Raw genomic sequence first — 20,777 nt, 5'->3', positions numbered from 1 at the left:
TCGTGGCGGTTATGAGCCTCTTCCGTTTCCAGCCTACTATCAAACAACCACGCACAAGACCAAGGGTCGAAGAAGCCCTCGCTGACTGGCGACTGCGGCGCGAAACCGGAGCCCCTGAGTGCCGCCGACCGCCGGCGGGTGCTGCGCAACCTGGTGGCGCTGAGCGCGGCCTACATGATGCACTTCACGGCCTTCGTGGGCGCCACCAACCTGCAGAGCTCCATCAACAAGGCGGACGGGCTGGGCACCGTGTCGCTCGCCGCCGTGTACGCGGCGCTCGTCTTCTCCACCGTCTTCCTCTCGGTCACGGCCATACAGTAAGTATAGCCGGGATGGTTCCTTTGAAAGGGCACGGCCGATTTCCTTCCCCATCCTTCCCTAACCCGAGCTTGCGCTCCGTCTCTAATGACCTCGTTGTCGACGGGACGTTAAACACCACTAACCTAACCTAACAGTAAGTATAGTCTGCGCAAAATGCCGGGGCTGTTAGTTACGCAGTCGGCTGGGGAAGCGCGGGGAGAGCGGCAGTGGTGGGGGCTCGCTCGGAGCGCTGTATGGGAAACACCTAGTGCCGGAGGGGAAGTGTCGCTCTAAACTGAAGCCTATGCCCTCATTTTTTGTAAATATTAAGTGCGTCCCCTCCACGCCCACACTTGCATGGTGACCATTTCTACTATCACATATCCAAGGTTCTAGGGTGTCCAGCCGGATCGTCGAAGTTCCACGATATATCGGCGAATAACCGTTCCGCCATCATGAGGTGGTGCTGATGGAATACTCAACACCTTGGCACATAGAGCACAGTCGATCTCTGATGAACAGTACTTGCCAACGGAACTCAAATGCCTGGAGACCGTGTTCCGCAAGAATGGATATCCAAAGAGCCTTCCAACAACAGAAGTGCAGCAAGAACCGAGATGAAGAACAACCCGAAGAAGCAAGCTCTGGCCTTTCTGCTGTTTGCTGGCAACGTGTCGTCAAAAATAGCGAGACTGTTAAGGCGACACAAGATTGACACAGTCTTCCGACCACCAGCAATGATTCGTGACATACTAGGAACGGCAAAAGATGTGGTTGGCCTTAATAAAGCGGGCGTATACGAAATCCCGTGCGGCTGTGGCAAATCCTACATCGGCCAAACAGTTCACACGGTCGAGGACCGATGGTAGGAACACGAACCTCACACCCGCTTACGCCAACCCAGCCATTCGGGCCCTAGCAGAACAGTGCATTGAAACCGGACACACAGCGAAATTCGAAGAGACAAAAATCCTGACGGCCACAAGTGCCTACTGGGACAGTACCTACAAGGAGGTCATAGAAATTCGCGTAATAGATAACCTCATCAACAGGGACACCGGGTTCCAACTTAGCAAGACCTGGAAACCATTATTAAACACCATCAAAGAGCAACGGCGGGAAAGGACGCGAGATCCTTCCGCCACGGCGTACGGAGATGAACTGCGCCTACAACCGGGCGTGGCTGTACGTACCCCCCCCTCCCCCCAACCACGTGTCGCTCCGCCCGCCGTCCGCGCCGGGGTACGACCCGGGACCCCGCGGACATAAATACCACGGACACAGCGCAAACTGATCATTCCATCAGCACCACCTGATGATGGCGGAACGGTTATTCGGCGAAATATTGTGGAACTTCAACGATCGGATCCGGCTGGATACCCGAGAAACTTGGATACAACACATTCGCCGGGAAAGCCTCAGATCGCATATCTACTATCACTTCTGCCATCTAAAACGAATTCCGGCGAAAATGCGGCGATTTATTTTCACCTGACCTGTTAACCGTTCGTAACTTTCGGAGAAGCGCCACAACTGGCGAATTTTGAGTAAAACCAACATTTTTTCTGGTTGCCATGTCAAAATTTGCTTCTCTTCCCAAACACTACGGGGTTTACACTGCCTCACCTCACTAACATGTTGTGCAGACACAGTTGAGACAGAATTCCGAAACAATGGTTAAGTTAACATAGTGAGGAATTGTGTAAAATTAAAGTCAGTACCCATAGTCTGGGGGTAGCGTCTTTGATTCATAATCAAAACGTCTTGGGTCTCGGGTTCGATCCCCGCCACTGCCTAAATTTTGATAAATAATCAGCACTGGCGGCCGAAGACTTCCGGCGTAAGAAGTTAGCCTCATTCTGCCAACGGCCTTGTCAAAGAGGGCGGAGGTGCGGATAGAGGTTCAGGGCACTCTCTTGTCCTAGGGGTGGGAAATTGCCCCTAAATGCGGAAGAATCAGCAATGATCAACGACATGAGGATGCAGAAGGCAACGGAAACCACTGCATTAAAGACACGTAACGTGTGGCCTGTAATTGAAGAAGTGTCATGATGATCTCTACATTGGCAAAAGATTCCGGAATAGTCCCCCATTCGGATCTCCGGGAGGGGACTGCCAAGGGGGAGGTTACCTTGAGAAAAAGATTGAATAATCAACGAAAGGATAACGTTCTACGAGTCGGGGCGTGGAATGTCAGAAGCTTGAACGTGGTAGGGAAACTAGAAAATCTGAAAAGGGAAATGCAAAGGCTCAATCTGGATATAGTAGGCGTCAGTGAAGTGAAGTGGAATGAAGACAAGGATTTCTGGTCAGATGAGTATCGGGGTAATATCAACAGTAGCAGAAAATGGTATAACAGGTGTAGGATTCGTTATGAATAGGAAGGTAGGGCAGAGGGTGTGTTACTGTGAACAGTTCAGTGACCGGGTTGTTTTAATCAGAATCGACAGCAGACCAACACCAACAACCATAGTTCAGGTATACATGCCGACGTCGTAAGCTGAAGATGAACAGATAGAGAAAGTATTGAAAGGGTAGTGCAGTATGTAAAGGGGGACGAAAATCTAATAGTCATGGGCCTCTGGAATGCAGTTGTAGGGGAAGGAGTAGAAGAAAAGGTTACAGGAGAATATGGGCTTGGGACAAGGTATGAAAGAGGAGAAAGACTAATTGAGTTCTGTAACAAGTTTCAGCTAGTAATAGCGAATACCCTGTTCAAGAATCACAAGAGGACGAGGTATACTTGGAAAAGGCCGGGAGATACGGGAAGATTTCAGTTAGATTACATCATGGTCAGACAGAGATTCCGAAATCAGATACTGGATTGTAAGGTGTACCCAGGAGCAGATATAGACTCAGATCACAATATAGTAGTGATGAAGAGTAGGCTGAAGTTCAAGACATTAGTCAGGAAGAATCAAAACGCAATGAAGTGGGATACGGAAGTACTAAGGAATGACGAGATACGTTTGACGTTCTCTAACGCTATAGATACAGCAATAAGGAATAGCGCAGTAGGCAGTACAGTTGAAGAGGAATGGACATCTCTAAAAAGGGCCATCACAGAAGTTGTGAAGGAAAACATAGGTACAAAGAAGGTAGCTTTGAAGAAACCATGGGTAAAAGAAGAAATACTTCAGTTGATTGATGAAAGGAGGAAGTACAAACATGTTCCGGGAAAATCAGGAATACAGAAATACAAGTCGCTGAGGAATGAAATAAATAGGAAGTGCAGACAAGCTAAGACGAAATGGCTGCAGGAAAAATGTGAAGACATCGAAAAAGATATGATTGTCGAAAGGAGAGACTCAGCATACAGGAAAGTCAAAACAACCTTTGGTGACATTAAAAGCAACGGTGGTAACATTGAGAGTGCAACGGGAATTCCACTGTTAAATGCAGAGGAGAGAGCAGATAGGTGGAAAGAATACATTGAAAACCTCTACGAGGGTGAAGATTTCTCTGATGTGATAGAAGAAGAAAAAGGAGTCGATGAAGAGATAGGGGATCCAGTATTAGAATCGGAATTTAAAAGAGCTTTGGAGGACTTACGGTCAGATAAGGCAGAAGGGATAGGTAACATTCCATCAGAATTTCTAAAATCATTGAGGGAAGTGGCAACAAAACGACTATTCACGTTGGTGTGTAGAATATATGAGTCTGGAGATATACCATCTGACTTTCGGAAAAGCATCATCCACACAATTCCGACGACGGGAAGAGCTGACAAGTGCGAGAATTATCGCACAATCAGCTTAACAGCTCATGCATCGAAGCTGCTTACAAGAATAATATACAGAAGAATGGAAAAGAAAATTGAGAATGCGCTAGGTGACGATCAGTTTGGCTTTAGGAAAAGTAAAGGGACGAGAGAGGCAATTCTGACGTTACGGCTAATAATGGAAGCAAGGCTAAAGAAAAATCGAGACACTTTCATAGGATTTGTCGACCTGGAAAAAGCGTTCGACAATATAAAATGGTGGAAGCTGTTCGAGATTCTGAAAAAAGTAGGGGTAAGCTATAGGGAGAGACGGGTCATATACAATATGTACAACAACCAAGAGGGAATAATAAGATGGTTTAAATGGCTCTGAGCACTATGGGACTCAACATCTTAGGTCATAAGTCCCCTAGAACTTAGAACTACTTAAACCTAACCAACCTAAGGACATCACACACACCCATGCCCGAGGCAGGATTCGAACCTGCGACCGTAGCAGTCGGAATAATAAGAGTGGACGATCAAGAACGAAGTGCTCGTATTAAGAAGCGTGTAAGACAAGGCTGTAGCCTTTCGCCCCTACTCTTCAATCTGTACATCGAGGAAGCAATGATGAAAATAAAAGACAGGTTCAGGAGTGGAATTAAAATACAAGGTGAAAGGATATCAATGATACGATTCGCTGATGACATTGCTATCCTGAGTGAAAGTGAAGAAGAATTAAATAATCTGCTGAACGGAATGAATAGTTTAATGAGTACACAGTATGGTTTGAGAGTAAATCGGAGAAAGACGAAGGTAATGAGAAGTAGTAGAAATGAGAACAGTGAGAAACTTAACATCAGGATTGATGGTCACGAAGTCAATGAAGTTAAGGAATTCTGCTACCTAGGCAGTAAAATAACCAATGACGGACGGTGCAAGGAGGACATCAAAAGCAGACTCGCTATGGCAAAAAAGGCATTTCTGGGCAAGAGAAGTCTACTAACATCAAATTCCGGCCTTAATTTGAGGAAGAAATTTCTGAGGATGTACGTCTGGAGTACAGCATTGTATGGTAGTGAAACATGGACTGTGGGAAAACCGGAACAGAAGAGAATCGAAGCATTTGAAATGTGGTGCTATAGACGAATGTTGAAAATTAGGTGGATTGATAAGGTAAGGAATGGGGAGGTTCTACGCAGATTCGGAGAGGAAAGGAATATGTGGAAAACACTGATAAGGGGAAGGGACAGGATGATAGGACATCTGCTAAGACATGAGGGAATGACTTCTATGGTACTAGAGGGAGCTGTAGAGGGTAAAAACTGTAGAGGAAGACAGAGATTGGAATACGTCAAGCAAATAATTGAGGACGTAGGTTGCAAGTGCTACTCTGAGATGAAGAGGTTAGCACAGGAAAGGAATTCGTGGCGGGCCGCATCAAAAACCAGTCAGTAGACTGATGACCAAAAAAAAAAAAAAAAAAAAAAAAGCTTATGAAAAAGCAGATCCTTGGTAAAAAAGGTGTAATGTCTTCACATGTCTTTTTCCGAATCCCATAGCATTTCTCATTTCACCAGCTATCTATGGCCCGTAAAAGTTACATTCTTTCACCGAAAAAGTCTGTATTTATTAGAATTACACGGTAAATAATGAAGTTTTATATGATAACGGTATGGTAAAATACTCTCCTCTGTGCGTGCTATCATTTGCCAAAACCTCATTTCGATAGATGAAACCGTATATCAAATATGAGAAACGTTGTGGACATTTCACCTGGCTTCATCGCTGGCGCGTCGCGAACGCAAATCAGTGTGCTACATCCGATCAGTTTTCTCGAGATTGGTGACAGATAGATACCTCTACCCACGTCTAAAGAAAAATTCAATATGTTAGCTAAATTTCGTACGCGACAACATGTTATGTGATATGCACCGAATTTTTACCCCCTAGAGTTCCCTCTAGTACTATGGAATTTATTCCGTAACGTCTTAACAAATGTCCTAACATTTTGTCCCATCGATTGTTAGTGTTCTCAAATGTTCCTTTCATCGCCGATTCTTATTATTCCACATAAGTTCCAACATCCTTCTATAGCACCACATCTCAAACACTGCGATTCTGTTCTGTTCCGGTTCTGCACTGTCCGTCATTTACTTCCACACAATGCTGCACTCCAAAGAGTAGCCCGGACAGCCGAGTACGTTAATTCGCCTCTTCCGTGATTCGTGGAGGCGTGAAAAGCTTGGGTGTGCCGGCCAGCCTGGATGTGGGTTTTAAGTGGTTTTCCACATCCAAGTGGGTGTCTACGACGTACAAGGGGATCACCAAATTTATTAATAATGGATATCGATGAGTCTTAGGTACGTTGTAGAGGGCCCTGTTCTGAATACCTTGGCAGCGGCTTTTCATGCGATGATCCCTATATACCGAGAAAATCTATGTCGAAGTTTCCTACGTAACCATTATACCTGTAATGCTAGAAGTGTTCCGATCAAGCGAAAGTGGCTGAGCGGATGACGTTCAGGCTGTCAAGCTGACGGTGCAGCTTCAAATCTCACTTGTGCTTTTTTTTTCAATGTCAGCGTACAGAATATCATTAAATAGTATATGTCACGCGAAATTGCTCAAATATAATTTTCGGTATAGTAATCTCATTAGTACATCAATCATTAAAGCAAACTTCTTTTCAAACATTCACATACCCATTTCTTCTTTCCTTATTGTCTTTTGGGCATACTGTTGCAATAATTAAAGTAGGCACAAATGCAGTGATCAAAAAGAAATGATTAGCGTACGTTTGCTTTCTCTTTATATCGTTCCTTTCTTGTTTGTCTCATGGCGCTGGACTGTTTCTATCGCAACCAGTAAGCGTGAATGGAAGCTACCGTACATACAGAGGGCTCTATATTTATACTTGGCAGAACTAATTACATACTGACATAATCGTCGGTATTGTTTTCGTTTCCCAAAATTTATAAATATTTCTATTTCGGAAAAGAAGCTCTGTATTTGGCCAAGATGTCGAAGAAGAAGGTCCCTTACGTACTGGTTGTGTCGAGTGAGATGTGGAGACGGCGGTTTGAAAGCGGGCAGAAGCAGGAAGGGCGTTCCTTACCTGAGGGATCGCTACCTGGCGAAGGGGCAAGTGTGGCAAATGTCCGGCTTGGCAAATGTCCGGCTTGGCAAATCTCTGGCATTCCCCTCAACACATATTCTGTATTCATTAGGCTGTCCGTTCCAGTGAACACGTCCTGCAGTTCTTCTTCACTTTCACTGAGGATAGCAGTGTCATCAGTGAATTATATCATTGACATATTTCACCCATAATTTATTTCCACTCCTAAATCTTTTTTCTTCCCGTCTTTGCTTCTATGACGCACAGAATGAACAGTATAGGTGGAAGACTACATCCCTGTGCTATCCACTTTTCAATAAGAGTATGAGCACTTCGTTCTCGGTTTTCTTATTGTTCCCTCTATGCTTCGGTACATGTTGAATATTACCCATCTATCCCTGTAAGTTACTCATATTTTCCTGAGAATTTCTAACGTGTTGCACCGCTGCACATTGTCCGATGCTTTTTCTACGTCCACATGAAAGGTAACTTGTTTGGACTATTTGATTTATTGAGAATGTTGGCAAAATTTAATGTGCTAACAACATTTATTTTACCAAACAGGACATAAATTATGCTAAACAAGTTGTAGATTGAATTCCCTAAACAACTAACAGATTATTTAATACTCCTCTGGATGGATCCTGATGGAAAGGCAGTTCAACTAGGTGATCAGTGAGTCAAGTACTAGGCCCTAAAAATGTTGATAATGCAAGCTGAATTGACCTGACGCTGAGCAGACTTTGATTGATCAAATCCACTTACGTTTCTCTACATAGGTGCAGCTGAGAGCAAGTGGCGTTTGAGATCTTCACGCCCTGACAATGTCGGAGCGGCAGTATGTTACCCCGTTTACTTCGTGCGGCAACTTCACTTGCAGCACCTGTGAATCGATCGCGGTCACGAAATAAGTGCAAAAATCTCACGGTCTAGCGATCAGGCAGACGGGTCGCAATTTCCTCTCTACCAGAGCCCGGAAATCATCGTAGATTTCAGTGTGTCACACCCGTTCGCTGGTCGTACCAAGGACCAATTTGGCTCACTATACGACAGAGCGCACAAGGATACCAAACGTCGAGACTGGTAAACCAAAAACGAATAAGTGTTCTCTCGGCAAACGAGTAGTCAGAGACGTTTGAGGTCAAACTGTCGGAACAGTAAGAACTTCACCACAGGCTCCCCAGTCTAAACTACTTGCATGTGAAGTCAGTTTAAGGACAAGTTCCAAATACCAACCACACATGCCAGAGTTTCGATCAGAAGTCCCTTACCAGACCAAAGTCCTGCACCCCAGTGCTTTGCACCTATCCAGAAAAAATTCCACTTTCCCGCAAAGTGCACAAACGGCACCAGCTTCGCCCCGAACTGAGTCAACCACAAGGCTCTAGAGGCGCTAAATCTCCCCTCTCACACGTCGAAGTTAAGAAACCTGCATCTCTGAAAAAAAGAGAAACAGCCAAGTACTGACTTTTTTAAGTTTTCGCAAAGGGGGGAGAGATGATTTTCTCCGAAGTCGTGTCGCTTCCCACGGCAACAAGCGAGCAGTCTCAAAAATCTTTATCTAAATAGCCAGCGTCTTGGAGCTTGTTAGTCGCAGTTATGAGGTGTAATAAAGATTCTATCTCTAAACGTTTGTCAGATGCTGGAGTATTCTTATACAACAGAGGTGGGTGAAGGAGGTGGGTCACTGGCCTACTTGCACTATCGGCGAACACGAAAACATGTGAATTTTTATTACGCGTGGCTCTGCACACAATGCCCGGTTTACGACTCCACTGTGTAGAAGGGTTTCTTTAGACCGTCACCCCTACCCAGGCTTCTGCTGGCGCCGCGGCATGTATCACGGCATTTTTCTGATGAAGCCCTGTCTCGATGAGGGGCTGCCCTGTGTGCCCTGCATGGCTGTGGGCCTGTCCGGCAATATTTACTGAGGGATGGACTCGCCACCGGTTGCTTTCAACTCCCAACAAGCCGTTTCTACGAACTAAGAATCATAAAAAATACCTCGTTCCTAGATAAGAGAAAGCAGCACGTCATTCTCAATGGAGAGAAGTCTTCGGAAGGGAATGTCGTAGGACCGTTGCTATTCACAATATATATAAATAACCTTGTGAATAACATTGGATGTTCACTGAGGCATTTTGCGGATGATGCTGTAGTATATAGAGAGGTTGTAACAACGGAAAATTGTACTAAAATGTAGGAGTATCTGCAACGAATTGACGCATGGTGCAGGGAATGGCAACTGAATCTCAATGTAGACAAGTGTAATGTGCTGCGAATACACAGATGGAAAAATCCTTTATTATTTAGCCATAATATAGCAGGTCAGCAACTGGAAGCAGATAATTCCATAAATTATCTGGGAGTAGGCGTTAGGAGTGATTTAAAATGGAATGACGATATAAAATTAATCGTCAGTAAAGCAGATGCCAGACAGATTCATTGGAAGAATCCTAAGGAAAGGCGGTCCGAAAACAAAGGAAGTATGTTACAGTACACTTGTTCGCCCACTGCCTGAATACTGCTCACCGGTGTGGGATCCGTACCAGATAGAGTTGATAGAAGATATAGAGAAGATCCAACGGAGAGTAGCGCGCTTCGTTACAGGATCATTTAGTAATTGCGTAACCGTTACGGAGATGATGGATAAACTCCAGTGGAAGGCTCTGCAGGAGAGACGCTCACTAGCTCGGTACGGGCTTTTGTTGAAGGTTCGAGAACACACCTTCACCGAGGAGTCAATCAGTATATTGCTCCCTCCTACGTGTATCTCGCGAAGAGACCATGAGGATAAAATCAGAGAGATTAGAGAGCACACAGTGGCATACCGACAATCTTTCTTTCCACGAACAATAGCAGACTGGAATAGAAGAGAGAGCCGATAAAGGTACTCAAAGCACCCTCCGCCCCACACCGTCAGGTGGCTTGCCGGGTATGGATGTAGATGTAGAAGCTTTTAGCACCCTACCAGGCTCCATCAATGTCTGCTCAGGCCGTTAACTTTCTGGAATCCTGCTCAAGGTGGCTCAGGTTGTGATAGTCTTTAATAATTTTCCATGTGCGAAAAATAGGTGAGAGAGTAACTTGTCCTCTCTAGTGCCTATTCCTTTGCTAAAGACAAACGTGTCCTCTGCTAGTGGATACCCAACTTTTTACGATTTTTTTGTTTACTATTCATGTTACCAGCTGTGACCAATGAGCTGTTGAGCTGATTGTACGAAAGTTTTCGCAATTATTGTTCTTGCTGTCTTTGAGAACATGTAGATGATATTTTTACGTAAGTCTGATTGTAAGTCTCCACTCTGATATGTTCACACTCCAGTTTAAATAACAGTTTAATTTCCACTTACTCCAGTAATTATAGGAATACCGAAAAACGTTATCCATCAGTTCCACTTTATTTGATCGCAAGTGTTCCGAAGACTCTAATACTGGATATCCCACGCCTTCCATATCGACTCCAATTTCGTCTTTCATCAAAGTATCACCCACTCCATAAGTATGCCTGTTAGAATAACAGCCTGGTGGAAATGACGTTTTTCATTAAATTTTGTGCGGGTATGTTCCTCAATAAAATCTCGAGTTTCGGTTGGTGTCATTTGATTAAAATTCTGCGGCATTCGACAGCTGTCTCCATCAACGTTATCATAAGTAAAATTACAGGCTGACAGTAGTTTTAATTCTGATGGCAAGAAGAAATAGCATCCATGGCAATCGAGTGACATATACCAAATAAATTAATAAGAGATGGTACTGATACCCATAGTACACAAAGCGGGTCAGAACACTGCCGCGGTAACAACGAAAAAAGTATACCGAATTTACAAGAACGCAAAATCACCAAGATTCTCGAAGTTTTACCGAAGCTCGAAATTTTCGAAATTTTGCGCGAACTTCGGCTCGACATGCTTTTAACAGTTTCCGCAACGAGACTGTCTCGAAATCTGGCAGAAAAGCCTAAGAGAGTCTGATCATATGTAAAGTATACCAGTGGCAAAACGCAGTAAATACCTTCACTGCGAGTCATTGATGACAGTGCCACTAGAATAAATTCCCGAAACGCATTATGCTTAGCGTAAAAAGTAAGTAACTGATGTAGTTATCATTATTTGTCATAAATGGCACAGTTGCATGCTTTCCTGAAACATCTAATATGATGAACGAAATTAAGACGAATCTAGAGCAACTGGCAACATGAGCAACCTAGAAGATATCGTCGGTGCAGCGGAGCACCTTAAGTCACCGAACAAGGGAAAGGTGCGCGAAGTGTTAATTGACTCTATACAGAATGAAAATTAATGAAACCGATAAACTGCAGATACGAATTCCTGACTTGAAATGGAGGCAAATATGTTCTGTGAACTTGTACCCTGAGGAAGGGCGTTGCAATTCGGCCGACCCATCGGATTTAGTTTATTACAGTTGTTAGTTTTTAGCAATGACGCGGCATAATACCCAGAAGAATTTTAATCACTAAGTTCTGTGAACATGTGTCCGGAAATGCATCGTTGCCATGGTAGATGGCGCTGACGAACAAAAGTTCCTCCAACCCCGTGCTGTATGTTGCCTGTATGTCGCGGACTGTGTGATTAACCCAGAGTTTTCCTCCATTTCCAGTCAGTAATCCGACCCTACAGTTTGTCGGTTTTATTAATGTTCACCCTGTATAACGTAAAGTGTGAAGTCATCAACATGAATACTAAAATAAATCCGCAAGATTTGTGTTTCACAATGAATCACACAAATCTAAAAGTTGTAAATTCAACTAAATACTTAGAGATTACAGTTAAGAATGACTTAAATTGGAACAAGAATACAGATAATGTTTTGCGGAAGGCTAACCAAAGACTGTAATTTGTTGGTAGAACAAGTAGAAAGAGCATCAAGTCTACCGAACAGACAGCTTACACTGCAGTTGTTTGCCCTCTGCTGGAGTGTTGTTGTGCGGTGTGGGATTTGCGTCAGATGGGACTGACGGAGAAAATCGGAAAAGGGAGAAATAGTGGCGTGTGTGTCACGGCCATGGTACGTGACTTAGGCTGGTAATCATTAAAACAAAGGCTTTTTCGTTGTGGTAGGATCTTCTCAGGAAATTTCAGTTACGTACTTTCTCCTCCGATTGCGAAAATATTTTGTTGACGCCTACTTGCATAGGGAGAAACACTCATCACAATAAAATAAGAGAAGTCAGAGCTCGCACAGAAAGATTTAAGTGTTGGTTTTTCCCCTAGTGCCGTTCGAGAGTGGAACGGCTGTGAAACAACTTGAAAGTGGCTTGATGAACCCTCTGCCAGGCACTTAACTGTGAATTGGGGAGTAATCATGTAGACGAAGACAACGACGAAGACCGCTGCCAAATGCCCCAGGATATGAATCGAAATGACGCGGCTTGGAAAGGAAGATTTTTTTTTTCATGAAGCGTGATACTAAATGTTGCACACATTCCTTGGATAGAAATGTTTAGTGTAAAGAAATTTTTAAAGCCATTGGTTCCTATCAGTGCCGCCTACTTTGCCGATGGGTAAGTTATAATTTGAGTTCCTCAATCTTCAATGGTCACTTTTCCTACTCTGTTTTCGTCATCTACTACTGTGTGTAGTCGCTAATTTCAACAACTGTCCGATTTTATTTTCTTCTCTCACGCGATTTTTCCATTTTACCCACTGAGAAGTTGTTTTCAATGTTCGATTTTTCATTTGTTGGAAATCGTTTGGCGGGATGAGGGTCAGTGGACGAGCGGTTCATCCATCTTTTGCGTCGTTTGATGTGTCTTGCCATGAACTCCTTTCCTGTGTCAAAATTCGTTTCAGACCAGCACTCAGATCCAACGTCCTCCACTATTTGTCGGATTTTGCTAGTCTTTGTCTCCCTACGCAGTTTTTATTCTCTATATCTCCCTCTAGTGCCATTGAAGCTATTTCCTGATGTTTTAAATGCCCTATCATCATGCTCTTTCTTTTGGTCAATGGTTCCTCGACGATTCTACAGTGGACCTCCTCATTTGTTATTTTATCACTCCACTTAATTTTCAGCGTGTGTAACACTACATACCAAACACTTAATTTCTCTTATTTTATAGTTTTATTTTTCTATCCCTACATACTGCCGGAGTGAATACGAAAAGGTGTGTGATGTTTAGTTATAACATTACCACTCCACTTGTTTTCCTTTTTTCTGTCTCTGAGTGAATTAACTGACTTGAACTTTATATATGATAATATGAACAGCATGTACACAGTGCGATAAGACGGGACGTTGAATTGAACAAAATTTTCAAAATAACCTTTGGTCGGAATGCACCGTTGTGGGTCTATGGCCTAAATATGATAGTCTGTTGTCAACGAACACGTGCAAGTCTATTTGGTATTCGATAGTCTGTAGGTGTGTCTTGTCCGACTAAACTTCTCTTGTGTTTTCCGAGTGTATGCATTTGTTCGGAAAGTGAAAACTTCGTACCGATGTTTCTGGGAGTGATTTCGAGTATTTGCTGCAATAGATATAACGAGATTAAAATTTAATCAGTGTTTTCTCTTTCACTGTTGGCTTTTAACACTTTCTTATTTACTACATTTGTTAAAATAATAGTTCACTCATGGTCTTTGTACTTTACGAAAAACATTTGGCTCTCCATTTCATTATTAATAATACTGTCACTGTACAATAACCAATTTTCTGTTTCTGGTAAACATGTTATACGTTGAAGAATTAATAGCAATGCGGTTCTTTAACCGGAGTTAGTTTGGTAGTCAAGTGTTATCCAGTGAACATCACAGAAAATTCGTGTCTTTCATAACCAGCCATATATCTATAGAAATTCAGCGTGCCTTACTTTGATTGTTCAGTTTAAAACATTCTTTTCAGCCAATATAATTAGTAATTGCATTATTTGCCGTGAGCGCTGTTAGCTGGGTCAATTTAATTTAAATATATACACCTCTGTTTGCTCGCCCTTGATTGGTTGTTGTTTTATAGCCATAGGTACACAATGGTCCATTTCTGATCTGACAGTATGCTGATTATTTCCTCTATCCTGCTCTGACCTTGTTATCAGCATAGTTTTGTCATCAGAAAAAATAAAAGCCTAAGCGCAATTAGTGTAGAGTGTTAAAGTGATTGCAAAGTGCTGTTTATTCTGCTTTTTTCCCACTGTCTTAAGGAATTCTGTTTTATATACATCCGCCTAAAACCATTATTATTTATAGGTTTGTTCGTTCGTGGGCACTTAATTATAATCACAAAATTCCCGAAACCTTGTAAAGTATGAACTCAATATTTTTGCGAATTTCTTTATATTTTTTGGTACATTCTTTAAAAATGTACACTTACACCAAACAGCTGAAAACATGAGCAACGAAAACAAAGCTACAAAAGACATAAAAGAATCCAAAATCCGCCTATTGTCAGTGTGAAAGCACATTTCATGAACTTGACATAAATGTTTAAGAAATAATCACTCTTGTGTACACAAACATATTTTCAAATATTCGAACATTCGCGACCTCGTCTCTTGACACCAAGTTCGTGCCCCACTTGGAGCCTCTACATACCACCTAAGGAGACATGAAATGGTCAAGACTGAATCCAGTTACATTAAAATAATTATGCCATCAAGACTGCTTATTTCTTGTACATTTCAGTAACGATCGTTATGTTCCCAGTAATGTTATTAAAATCATTGGTGAAATAATTCGATAATACTTTCGCTTTTTAATGATATCATATTTCAGTACTTTTTCTATGAAGAACATTTTTTTGTACTCCAAACGTTTATAAATAGAATATAAAATGACAAGCAAGAAAATCAAAAGAATGAAGCAAATACTGTGTACCTGCTGACTCTGTATTTCTACATCTACATATATACTACGCTAGCCACGAAGCGGTGTGTGGCGAATGTCACAATTCTCTCCAAAGTAGTATCCCCCCCCCCCCCCCCCCTCTGTTCCACTCGCGGATCGCGCTAGGGAAAAACGACAGTCCGAACGCCTCAGTACGAGCTCTTATTTCCATTGTCTTTGAATGGTGATCATTACGCGATTTGAAAGTTGGTGGTAATAATATATGCTCTAGATCGTCAGTGAAGATCGGATTTCGGAATTTAGTGAGCAGCCCCTTCTGTTTAGCGCGCCGTCTATCTGCAAGTGTGACCCACTTCAAACTTTCTATGAGATCTGTAACGCTCTCGATATGGCTAAATGTACCAGCCACGGATCTTGCCGCTCTCCTTTGGATCTTCTCAATCTCTTGAATCAGACCCAACTGGTAGGGGTCCCATATAGACGAACAATACTCCAAGACTGGACGAACTAACGTATTGTAAACTATTTAATGTGTTGAAGGACTGCAACGCTTCAGGATTATACCAATAAACCGCAATCTAGAGTTCGCCTTACCCGTTACTTGTGTAATCTGATCATTCCATTGGAGATCATTTCGAATAGTCACACCCAGATACGTGACGGAAATTGCCGCTTCCAAAGACTGGGCATTTATTTTGTACACGTACATTAATGGGGATTTTCACCTTGTTATACGCAGTAAGCTACACTTACTGATCTTGAGAGATAACTGACAGTCATTACACCACGCATTTATTTTCTGCAAATCCTCATTGATTTGTTCACAACTTTAGTGTAATACCACTTTCCTGTAGACTACAGCTTCATCGGCAAACATTCTAAGGCCGCTGTCAATACCATCACCCAGATCGTTTATGTAAATCGTAAAAAGCACGCTGCCCTGGGGCACACCTGAAGTTACGCTTGTTTCTGTTGAAGTAACCCCGTTCAGGACGTTCTTGTCTGTTACACAACTTTGTATCCAACCGCATGTGTCACCGGATAGACTAGGACACTGATTTGACAGTTTTGTTCTAAGCTTTCGCCATTCCATTTGACACTGTAGCCACTTTTCTATCATTCTTTTCATGTCGACCGCCTGCTTGTACCTCTTGGTTACAGTTTGTTATCACCTGCACACACTTTGCACTCTAGAATTTTCTTTTTAAATATATGACTAATGTAGACTGATTAGCTTCTGTTTTAGTAGATTGTATCCATCTCGACGAGATGAAACCTATCACAGAATTCTACAGCAATATCTCGTCTCTTGTTTCCATCCACTAGTCATTCTTTCAGCAATCTCTTACTCCCCCCTCCCCCACTCCACTCTCCCGTCTCGCATCCCACCTCCCGCAACCTTCCCATGGCTTCCCTAATTTCCCTCTTTCCTCTCCACAACTGACTCACCTCATATCTTCGTGTCTGTATAAAAATATGAAATATTTTTACTGGTAAGTTGTTTCGCGCCGACACTACTTACTGTTTTCTGTGTGTGTGTGTGTGTGTGTAAAGAACGGATGAAGAATACAGAACTGATAGCGCCTTTGCAACACATGCAGGGCATGGAACAGAAAGCTTACTTAGAGGACAAAAAATATTGCATAAACTCCAGTTGTTGAAGCTAAGGTGATGAATTATCATCTGGTAAATTAAAATTCAGTGTTTTTTTTTGTATACTAATTATGCGATAGAGAACTGGTACCACTGTTACACAGTTTCTTGTCTTAATATTGTATTCCAAACGTGGTTTTCCAGTTACACTGGTTAGTAATTTGCGTCCTGATGAATCAGAGGAAGTTACATAGCGGTACATTTTCTTTTTCCACTTATCCTAAGCCATACAATGTCCCTTGTACTTTGTTCCACTATTCCACCATCAACCTTCACTCATAACGTGATAAAGTTCCCGCTTACTGTGAAAATTTCTGCGCTGTGTAGAAGACGCATTGTTCTGTACAGTTTCATGACGGAGTAATGCTTTGATTGACTTGTTGCTGTTGAATGAATAACAATAGACGCGAGGGAAACAACGGTACAACTGAACATACATAGACAGGAAAACATCGCTGTAGCAGGAGGAAAGTTGACAGGGGCGTTTCTACATCCGAAAGATGGTTATGTTTGAATTTTACCCCACTCGCGTAAGATAGGTGCTACTAGTGCCACTATGAGGATGCCAAACAGGTCTGATAGAAATACTCGCTGTAACGCTCAAGACCGTTAGTTACCTTTGAGATTAGACGTGGTGAGGTGATGTGAGTCAAGAGTGCCTTTAAGGTGACAAAGACGCCATTACCAATCTCTCAATGAGCTTGAATAAAGTCGTCTAGGTTTGTTTACAAATAAATCTTCTGCTACCTGTCACGATTTTTCTTTATTTACTTTTCGCACGACGCGTTTCTGGAAATGATTCCCATTTTCAAGTGCTCTTTTTGGGAGTATAGATGTTGTCAGTGTGTGTGTCTGCTTCATTTCGTTGACTTTTTGTGCAATATATAAAAAACATGCGATTTTTTAGTCGGTCATCGGTTCTTTTGGTGAAGTAATGGCGACGTTTAGAAGAAATTGTACTTACAGTTTTCTAACGGTCCATTTCTGCAGAGTCTAGCACACACTAAACATCACACAGAATTTGTGGTACACTTTACACATCGAAAATATCTTATATAAACAAAACAGTTACAAAGATCCTCTTACAAGTAGTCCACAGAGATAACATTATAGATCTCCCACAAATTATGATATACTTTTGTAGAGAGGTTATTTTCCTGAACAACTTGGCTCATAAATTACTCAAATCGATTTTACAGTTTCTATGTTTCACTATTTTTATTTAAGTATACTATCGAATCATCTAAAGAAATTCACTGATTCACTTTCAAGATTTTAGTTTAATATTTTATCTTTATATTTTTTGTAATGTGAATATATGTCCAGTTCTTCTAGAAAATCTATTTTGTGCTTCTTGAGAAAGGAATGAATAAAGATTAGATCTCAATACACAATATATCCTGCTAAAACTCTAAAATTTTTAAATAGTAAACTGAAAAACAACCAATCCATAGTTCCAAAGTCAGACAAAAGCAATACATTAGTTGTGATGAAAGAAAAAGAATAAACAGGCAAAACAAATGACTTTTTTGCTGCTAATAATATTCAGCATATTGGAAAAGACGCAACCAAACAATTGCAAAGTAAAACTAAGGAACAATTAAAGAACACACATTTCCTATTAAAAGAAACTGAGAAGAAATACCTTACATGCTTGAATCCAAAAGCACCACACCAAAGAGCACAGTCAAAAATACACAAAGATGGAGATCCGGTATGTCCCGTAATCAACTCTATAAATATTCCAGCATACAAACTGTCACAAAAACTGAATAACATACTGATAAAAAATTAAACATGTGAAACAACATACTATAAAAACAGCATGATACTAGCTAAAAAACTAAGAACCAGAAAGCTCCCCCAAGATGCATACCTTTAATGGCAACATTTGTAAACAACCAGATGGCATGGCAATCGTATCATGTACATCTAGTACCATAGCTGACATATACATATATCACTTAGAACAAAAATTATTTAACTGCCAAGAATTCTGCCAAAAGAGAATAGAATTTTATAGCAGGTATGTAGATGACACACTATTATTAGTGAAAGGGAATACCAAAGCTGTCACAGACATTCTCAATTATTTCAGTAATCCACATGAGAAAATCAAATTTACAGTGGAACATGATCAAAATAAAAGCATCAACTTTCTGGACCTAAATATTACAAGATACAATAACACATGCACATTCAAAATTTATAGGAAAAACAACTGACTCCACAATCCTTGCTACCTCGTGTCACCCAAATGTCCATAAACAGGCAGTATACAAGTCAGTGCTACATAGGGCAATAAAAACAACGTTGAACAAAGAAAACATGTGTAAGTAGGCTGTTTAGGCTTTCTTTATGTAAGTTTGATGTTTATGTTTTCTTATTGGCAACGTTACGTAGCGCTCTCTGTATGAAAATCACTGGCTGTGCTGTGTGCAGTATGTCGCTAGTTTGCATTGTTGCCTGCCATTGTTGTCATGAACTGCTATAGCTGGATGTGAACAGCAGATAGCGTTGGGCAGTTGGAGGTGAGCCGCCAGCAGTGGTGGACGTGGGGAGAGAGATGGCGGAGTTTTGATAATCTGTAAGACTGAATGTCAATTATGAATATTAAGGTAAATACATTGTTTGTTCTCTATTAATATCTTTCATTTGCTAACTATCCCTATCAGTAGTTAGTACCTTCAGTAGTTTGAATCTTTTATTTAGCTGGCAGTAGTGGCGCTCGCTGTTTTGCAGTAGCTTGAGTAGCGAAGATTTTTGTGAGGTAAGTGATTTGTAAAAGGTATAGGTTAAAGTTAGTCAGGGCCATTGTTTTGTAGGGGTTATTGAAAGTCAGATTGCGTTGCGCTAAATAATATTGTGTGTCAGGTTAAGCACAGGCTTGTATAATTGTTCTAAGTGGACGTTTCATATGTATAATTTGTTTTAAGGGGACGTTTCATATGTCGACCCTTAGCCTAGGATACCTCACTGGAATCTTCTGATTTTTTCTTGTAGTTTGTGTATTTAATGTAGCTTTTGTTTATTGCTAGTGCGTAATTGTAGAGAGAATCTCCTGGGTAGTTGCAGACTTTCATTGTTGCACAGTAAAACAGTTGTGGCATGCATGTAGATTTGCACCAAGTATTTCGCAGCTGCAATTAACTAGATATTATTTTCAGTGCTATGTTAATGTGTTCTCTTATTTTTGCTATTCAAATTGTGCTTTTCTGTGTTATCGTGTGAAATATTGTGAAAATAATGGCGTGTGAAAAACGTAACACTCGACTCCAAAGTAAACTGAGAAATGACAGTGAAGACGAAAGCAGTGTGTTGGCCCCACCATGTAATGAGTTAACTAATATTCAAAGTAGTAATTTGGTAACTGTGCATAGGGAAATGGAGCGGGCGTCAAACAATGGCGTAGACAGTCAAACAGGTAGTGAACAGGGAAGCATTATCGATCGATCGGTCGGCAACAGCTCGCCTCAGGAATCCGAAATGATAGGACACAATTTTGCAAATACTGTAGATTCAGGTTTTGCGTCCTCACCGTTTTCTCAAATGAGTCAAGACACATTTTCTGCTTGTCAAAATGTGAATGCTGCCGGTGAAAACGCACTGCCAAAAAGCATAGAGAAACAGATTCCAGACACTAATACATTATTATTGCAATTAATGCAACAAATGGAACAAAATCAGAGACAGATGGGACAAAATCTTCAAAAGTTAGACACAATGGAACAAAATCTTCTAAAGTTAGACACAATGGAACAAAAGCTTCAAAAGTTAGACTCAGTGGAACATATGCTTGAACAAACACGTGAAGATTTAACTACTGAGTTACATAAAATAGAATCGAAATGTCAGAAAGTCTGTAATGACGTAAAAACACAAATTTGTGAGCATTTCCAACCTATTTTTTCGCGTCATGAAAATGCATTACAGAATCACGAAGCAGCCATAAAAGAGCTGCAAACCATTGTTCATGAAAATCATGTGACCTTGTGGGCTAAAATTGACTCAGTTGCATCTACCGATTCAGTTACGCAACTGGCAAAAACTCAGGAAAACTTAAAGAACACAGTAGATTCGATTTCAACACAAATGGACACTCTGAAACTTGGTTCAAAAAAACACACTGAGGAAATGTGTTCACTATCGGAGAAAGTAGCTGAACTTTCGGATCAGGTCACTAACTTATCTACAAAGGTAG

General features: G+C 41.5%; 1 protein-coding gene across 1 annotated transcript in view; it reads left to right on the top strand.

Annotated features, from left to right (window-relative positions):
• The window catches only part of LOC126176352 (UNC93-like protein), a 399,900-nt gene that overhangs the window by 87,527 nt on the left and 291,596 nt on the right, over window positions 1-20,777 (top strand). The window contains exon 3 of the mRNA XM_049923505.1: window positions 33-317. Within this exon, the coding sequence (XP_049779462.1) occupies window positions 33-317 (285 nt within the window). The remainder of the gene's footprint in view (window positions 1-32; window positions 318-20,777) is intronic.

Source organism: Schistocerca cancellata, chromosome 3, assembly GCF_023864275.1.
Source record: "Schistocerca cancellata isolate TAMUIC-IGC-003103 chromosome 3, iqSchCanc2.1, whole genome shotgun sequence".
In the NCBI taxonomy this organism is placed as follows: Eukaryota; Metazoa; Arthropoda; class Insecta; order Orthoptera; family Acrididae; genus Schistocerca; species Schistocerca cancellata.
The sequence above is the reverse complement of the archived record's forward strand: the minus strand, read 5'-3'. Positions and strand labels throughout refer to the sequence as shown.